Here is a 6,603-nt window from a genome sequence, read left to right as displayed (position 1 = left end):
TTTCCGTAGATACTTGCGTAGATACGCCGGCGCGCTGTAGGCCAAACATAGCGAGTGATTTCCCCTCTCATGCTATTTACTCCGGAACCACTGCTTCTTCACCCCTGCAGATAAACATCACGGAGGAAATGGATAATCACAGCTGCAAGGCGGAGTCTCGTTCTCCACTGATGGTATTAATGTCAAGCACCCTGATGTGCACGACAGGAAGCCATTTTGTTTTGAAAGAGTTCAATCATATTTATTGGATGTCATTTCCAACCGGTTTTTTTTACAAAGTGTGAAAATAGTGCAAAAGCGGCAAGACGTTTGCGCTCACCCCGAACGCTGCAGCTCCACAGGGCGTCTGATTGCGTTCATAATTCATGCATCTGCACCCCAACAATATTCCTTTCCAAGCATATAAGATTTATTAAGGGAGCGAACAAAACAGCTGTACAGATTAAAGAGGTCAAGGCCTCTTCCTACGACACTAGGGAGTCTGACGATGGTCTTTCCAGACCTGCGTGGCCATCCAGGTCTCGGCCTAAAACACCCCCAATAGGCCCAGCGACTGCCACGCTCCAGCATCAAGATGAAGAAAAAAAAAAATGACACAGCTCAATCAAACGGGACTTCATGGCGCTTTTTCCAGCTGTTTTCCAGCACGTGTTACATGACTTGTGGAGCGAGGCTAATAGTCCAATCGATGACTGATGTATAAAAATAGATCATCAGTCTTTCAGCGCCACAATGGCGTAACATCTTGGCGACAGAAGCGGGTCGAACAGTTGCACCAACGCAGAGAAAGATCCCTGGTTCTGCAAAAAAAAAAAAGGAAAATTTGGGAATTAGGCGGTTTATCTATTAACTTGTCTGTCTGGCTAGCTAGCTTATCGATCTTGATTGGATATGCACCAAATGCATTTTAAATGTAAACAATCAGGTTCATTTCAAAATTGAAATTACGATTAAAATTTGATTGAGCATCCCAATGGAAAGCCTTTTTCCCAGCAGGAAGTCAGTTGTTCGATGCTTTATTAAGGCCCAAGAAGTATCTCAGAATACCCGTTTATGTTCCCCTTCTCTGTAAACCCCTCGGTAGTGCCGGGTGGAAAGAGAACAATTTACTATGGGAGTCTAATTACCTGTTCTTTCAGGTAGCAGAGGCGGTCCAGGAGAATGAGACCTTCAATGCAAGGCGCCAGGGTCACCTTCAACTACACGTGCACAAGAACCAGAATCAGTTTTTTTACAGCTCACCATTTACACATCAAAACCAGCTGCCACTAGCTCCCCGAAAGTCATTTCGCAGTTCAGCGTAGCATCATCGCAACCCTCATGCCCCATCCGACCGGCCGTCATGAGCTAATTTAACGGCAGGCAATTTATTGGGTTTTACGAGAAGGCATGAAAAGGTTTTTTACCCGAAGTGGACGCGGGCGGCTGTGCAAATGGCTCACCAGATTAAAAGCGCGGATCTCAGGCCAGCGCGGCGCGTGTGCGTCGTGGTACTGCTGAATGTCTTCCTCGGAAAGCTGGAAGGGAAACTATCATTAAGGGCTGTGTCACCATTTGGCTTGTGGTTACCGTGGCAACCACAAGACAAATGAAGCCGAAATAGCCTTGCAGTATCCTTTTACAGTGGTGGTGACATTTGACATGATATCAAAAATTGAATATAAATGAGAAATATTGCGATTTTGACCTTTGAATCATCCAGGTCCAGCTTGCGAAGAGCCCGTCGAACGTAATCCACAAAGGATTTCGCCTTGGCGTAGACGTTTCCCACTCGCTTTTCACTAAGGAGAAAAAGCTGTAATAATAGTCGCTCTTTGCAGATGATAAAAAATATACACACCTGCGAGTCGTGTTAAATTGTCTACACTCTACATTTGTTCATATGTCCTTTCTAAATAAGGAAATTAATTAGAGAAGAATATACAAATTACTGTCAAATAATTCTAGAAAAAATAATAATATTGTGGGTTTTTTTGAGAACTAATAAGAAAAAATCATTACTGAACATTAGGAGTGCATAAAAACGTTTCCACAAGCACAAATCTTCACACTTCAACTCAGTGGTGCCGTAAATAACTCTACTTCCTGTTCCTGTTACCTTTTATAAGCGCCGTAGTGATCCCGAAGAATAACATGCAGGACCGCCCGGTAGAAAAGCGAATCCATCTGAATCTTGTGTGTAAGAACAACAAAAGCCAGCAGATGAGCCATGTGGGTTTCAATCAAGTCTGTTTTTGCATTCAGCTACCCCCCTCTCCCCCATGGAGTCATTGCATTAATATTTATAAACATTCCATATTAATGGCAGCTGGCGTCAAGTACCGACTTTGGCCTGGAGCCGCTAGCGCCGCATCCCCCCAAACAAACGCTCTCGAAACAATGAAGTCGGTGACGAACAATGACTTGATGGATTTTTGTTTGACTTATTGACAGTCACACAAACAAACACTGGGTCACTTACCCCATGGCCCACTGCAACTCTTTCCAGCGCCTGTTGTTGGCAGCGAGGAAGGAAACGCAGCGTGAGAGAATCGTCACACTCTTTACGTACATGACTTGCGCGACTCACCAAGCATGCTGACATCCTGGCGTTTCTGCCGCAGAACCACGAGAGGCGGCGGAGGTGCTGACTCAGAGGGAACCCGAACGCTCCACTTGAACGCTCTGTGGAGGGCCGCAGAAGTTTTTTGATGAGGTGATCGTAAAGCGCAATTATTCATTCTTGACTTATTCACTGCCAGGCCAGTTAAAACGACGTCTATTGCCGTCAATGGGAGTGAATGAGTTAATTTCGAATGCTAACTGATTGACAATGTTAAAAGTCAAGAACTGAGAGTTATTCCTCGGCTAATTAGTGGAAATGGAAAACTCAAGGAAAACATGCATGTGTGTGGTTTCGGTGGAGATTTAGCTAATTAATTACGTCTGCAGATGATGCAACTGATTCCGACCCAACTCGTTGCTCGGAAAACATAGTCATGCACTCAAATGATAGGTTAGGGTTAGCAAAGTTAGCTTGTCATTATTCCACACCCCCTTAAATTTTTACAACTAGATTGCATATTGACTCATTCACTGCCCGCCCAATTAAAATGGATGTTTTGATGTCTATAGCCGTCAATGGCAGTGAATGAATTAACTTGGACTCAAGTAGCAGTTTGGCTCCGAACCTCAGCTCCCGCAGCAGTAAAAACACACCGTTGAGTATTTTCTGCCAATAATATTCCTTCCCACCCTGTGTGTCTGCCTCGAACTCCTCCGAGAGCTTGTTGTAGCAACATCCCACGCTGCAGACCGCAAGCAGCTCTGCTTTAGCCACAAACATTCGGAGCATGCTGGGCGCCAGGTCACCGCACGTGTGCAGGCCCACCAGGACTGCATCCTGGCGTCGGGAGGAGAGATTTAAAACAAAAGTATAGCAGATGGAAAGTCCATATGTGGGACGAGCTCACTTCAAGCTCGCTGATGAGCTCCCTCAGCTCCGTTTCGGCGGTAACGTAGGAGGTGAGCGGCGAAAAGACGGCACCGGTCGCGCCGGTTCGACTCTGGGCTTTCTTTTCAAGGTTCTCCCGCTTCCTCCTCTGCCTCTCCTCATCAGTCAGTGAGCTGGGGGAAGTTCTGCCAGTCTGTAACACCTCCAATGTCATGGCGCTTAAGAACAGCTCCTCTGTGGGGTTCGGGTCTGACAACTGCATCTTATCCTCCTGCGACTCTTCTCTATCTTCTGCAGCTTTGATTTCTGTGACCAACTGGTGATCTGGTTCTCCTTTCGCAGCCTTCCTGTGTTTCTGGTACACTTTGGAGAACTTTTTCAATTTGCGGTTCCTCTCCTGGGCCCCGTGGGTGTTGGTGCTAGATGAGTCAATGCCGAAGACGCGAAGGTCATGCTGCAGGGAAAGGAAGGAGCTCAGGTAGCCCTTCCCCGAGCCCACGTCTATCACCTGCACGATGCACACGATGCTTATCAGATGTAATACAAACCAACGGAGGGTTCAAAAATGACACTTTCCTGTTTGACTCCACAGCGCTTGGCCAAACAGTCCACCACCTCCGCCATGGACTGCACCTCATGTGACTTTTTCGTGTTCATGAACTCATCCGGCTCCAATTCAACACCTAAGAGAGAAATTTTTTTTACAAGCTTTCAAACCGTTACATCCGAATGAACATCACCGTCATACCCGTCTCAGCGCCTAACTCCGTTGGCTTTTGTCTGAGGGCCTCCAAAAGCTCATCCCGGCTCATGCAGACCCCTAGGCCAGGTAGTGAGTGGGCCTTAGCTGAACGCAACATGTTATGTGCGTCAACTAGCCTGTTTGTGTCTTGGCAAAACCCAAATGAAGTCTTCAATTGCTCTGTTTGGGGGGAAAAAAAAGTTTTAATTTCATATTATGGACATATGCATAAGCACAGAATATTGTAGTTCAATTTATTTAATGTAAATATTATTATAGTAATGTTAAATCATAAAATGTCAACATAAATGTGTTCAGAAGCAATACAGTATCAACGCAATACCGTTGTATCCAATTTGGTTTTGGATCTCTGGCTCCCCCTTATGGCCATTTAAGCCAAGTGCATTCAGCACTTCCTCAGGCGACACGGCCACGAAACGACTCCACACGTCGTGCGTGTAAAACTCCACCGTGTGCGCGTTTGCGATGCTCAGAGTGACCTCGAGAAAACGCACGACTTCATCTATGCGTTGCCGCAACTCTCCAAGGCTGATGGACGAGGGAATCATAGTGAAAAACGAGAAAAATGAGGCGAATAGTAGCAATTCATGTCAGTCATCTACTTCCGATATGATCCAGGCATAAGTAGTTGATAAAGAAATCATCGATGTCCCACTCGTGTACAAACATGATGTTTTGAGTGTTTATGTTTTAGATATTAATACATGATAATTTAATTTCATATTATCAATGTAATTATAATTGTTTTGTGCTAATGTTTATTTCGAATTCTGGAGTTGATAATCCCTGAAGATCTGAGTTTGTTTAGTCATGTCTACGGTGTTACGTCACAATCCCGCGACTGAAGCTAAAGCGCACTTTTAGCACTTGTGTCACATGTAAACATTTCACAATTCTCGGGTCCAAATGGCACCGACAAATTCGAAAACGAAGACAGGTTACGTTCCACGGAAAGAAGGAAACTGGAGGAAGCCACAAAATGCCGGCGTCAGAAAGAAGAAATGGATTCCAGAAGACAAAGTATTTCAAGGAAGCATTCAAGAAGGTGAGCTTCGGCTTCAAGTTTTGCTCGTAAAATGTTGTTTAAATTTTGTCTTGAGGTTGACCCTTTGATACATTCCAAATCATATGCATGATAATTTCTTCCATAATTTTATTAGAATATCATACCCCTCTTGACAAAATGCGTGCAAAAGAAAGAAAGCTAACAAATTAAGGACAAATGCTCACAAAAGTATCTACAATTTTAATAACCGCAACCACTATCTGACATGATTTTATCTCCATTTCCCAGGTCAAGGTTTTGCTTTTGATCGGAAAGAGAAAGTTAAGCATAACTACAACAAGATTTTGCGAAAGGAGAGAAAGAAACCAAACACGCAGACATCCTCGTCAGCCATGTACTACGATCAGTACCCGGAGCACCTCAAGCATTTGTACATGGCCGAAGCGGAAAAGCTGAAAAACGAGATAAGGACAAACAGAATGAACCGGGTCAAAATGAGAAACGCAAAGAGCCAGGAGAAACCAAACGAGGAAAGTATGGAGGAGAAGGCTGGTTCTGACCCAGAAGGTACAGATGCACCCAAGGCAGAAAGTACGAAGAAGTCAGCATCGGTAGCAGAAAGTACGGAGAAGTCAACATTGGTAGCAGAAAGTATGGAGAAGGCAGCATCGGTAGCAGAAAGTACGGAGAAGTCAGAATCGGTACCAGAAAGTACGGAGAAGTCGGCATCGGTAGCAGAAAGTACGAAGGAGTCGTCATCGGTAGCAGAAAGTACGAAGGAGTCGGCATCGGTAGCAGAAAGTACGGAGAAGTCAACATCGGTAGCAGAAAGGTAAACGTTGAATTGTTCATATAATTAATTTTTTCACCTGCCTATGTGACCGGGTTTCAATTTTCTCTTCAAGGCTGCCGCTAAGCAACCGTATGAAGAAAAAGCTGGAGAAGAAGACTTCCTATCAAAGATCTCTGGAGGTGTGCCAGAGCATCAGAGATGAGCAGAGGAAAAAGAAAGAGGTCATCATCTTAGTCAGCACTGTTTGACTTTCTATTTTTATGCTTTAATTTTGAAGAATCCATCTTTCTGCTTTGCAGGACTTCCTGAAGCGCAAGCAGCAGCGCGAGGAGGCCATTCAAAAGTACAAAGAAAAAAAGATGGAGACCTATCAGATGCTTTGCAAAAAGACCAAGAAGGGTCAGCCCAACCTCAATATTCAAATGGACTACTTGCTTCAGAAGATCCAGAAAATCGCAGAAACGACTCCCAAAACATGAACGTTTTGCTCCAGAAAGTGATTGTTGTGGTACATTGTTACCACTAGGTGGCAGTGTGAGATAAAGTGACAACGTTCATGTATTATTTTATGCCGTCTGTAATAAATGTGAAAATACTCCCTTTATAGC

General features: G+C 44.5%; 2 protein-coding genes across 2 annotated transcripts; one reads left to right on the top strand and one right to left on the bottom strand.

Moving 5' to 3' along the window:
- Positions 1 to 214: 214 nt before the first annotated feature.
- On the bottom strand, positions 215 to 4,816 carry mettl25 (methyltransferase like 25). Its single transcript, XM_061268843.1, has 12 exons — positions 4,519 to 4,816; positions 4,182 to 4,355; positions 4,013 to 4,116; positions 3,453 to 3,944; positions 3,235 to 3,382; positions 2,570 to 2,664; positions 2,462 to 2,491; positions 2,099 to 2,172; positions 1,688 to 1,781; positions 1,443 to 1,517; positions 1,128 to 1,199; positions 215 to 800 (listed from the first exon to the last, which is right to left on the bottom strand). Exons 1-12 carry the CDS (start codon positions 4,742 to 4,744, stop codon positions 714 to 716), a joined length of 1,671 nt encoding a protein of 556 aa, XP_061124827.1. The 5' UTR covers positions 4,745 to 4,816; the 3' UTR covers positions 215 to 713.
- Positions 4,817 to 5,013: 197 nt separating this feature from the next.
- On the top strand, positions 5,014 to 6,595 carry ccdc59 (coiled-coil domain containing 59). Its single transcript, XM_061268845.1, has 4 exons — positions 5,014 to 5,241; positions 5,491 to 6,034; positions 6,108 to 6,216; positions 6,295 to 6,595. Exons 1-4 carry the CDS (start codon positions 5,103 to 5,105, stop codon positions 6,472 to 6,474), a joined length of 972 nt encoding a protein of 323 aa, XP_061124829.1. The 5' UTR covers positions 5,014 to 5,102; the 3' UTR covers positions 6,475 to 6,595.
- The last annotated feature ends 8 nt before the right edge of the window (positions 6,596 to 6,603 follow it).

The sequence above is a fragment of the Syngnathus typhle genome, linkage group LG21, assembly GCF_033458585.1.
Source record: "Syngnathus typhle isolate RoL2023-S1 ecotype Sweden linkage group LG21, RoL_Styp_1.0, whole genome shotgun sequence".
NCBI classification, from domain to species: Eukaryota; Metazoa; Chordata; class Actinopteri; order Syngnathiformes; family Syngnathidae; genus Syngnathus; species Syngnathus typhle.
The sequence above is the reverse complement of the archived record's forward strand: the minus strand, read 5'-3'. Positions and strand labels throughout refer to the sequence as shown.

Coding starts and splice junctions, on each gene's coding strand:
- mettl25 (XM_061268843.1), bottom strand. CDS start 4,744: ATGATTCCCTCGTCCATCAGCCTTGGAGAGTTGCGGCAACGCATAGAT. Junction 2,173..2,461: donor GAGTTGCAGTGGGCCATGGG/GTAAGTGACCCA, acceptor CTTACACACAAG/ATTCAGATGGATTCGCTTTT. Junction 1,782..2,098: donor CACTACGGCGCTTATAAAAG/GTAACAGGAACA, acceptor TTTTCTCCTTAG/TGAAAAGCGAGTGGGAAACG.
- ccdc59 (XM_061268845.1), top strand. CDS start 5,103: ATGGCACCGACAAATTCGAAAACGAAGACAGGTTACGTTCCACGGAAA. Junction 5,242..5,490: donor TCAAGGAAGCATTCAAGAAG/GTGAGCTTCGGC, acceptor TCCATTTCCCAG/GTCAAGGTTTTGCTTTTGAT. Junction 6,217..6,294: donor AGCAGAGGAAAAAGAAAGAG/GTCATCATCTTA, acceptor TCTGCTTTGCAG/GACTTCCTGAAGCGCAAGCA.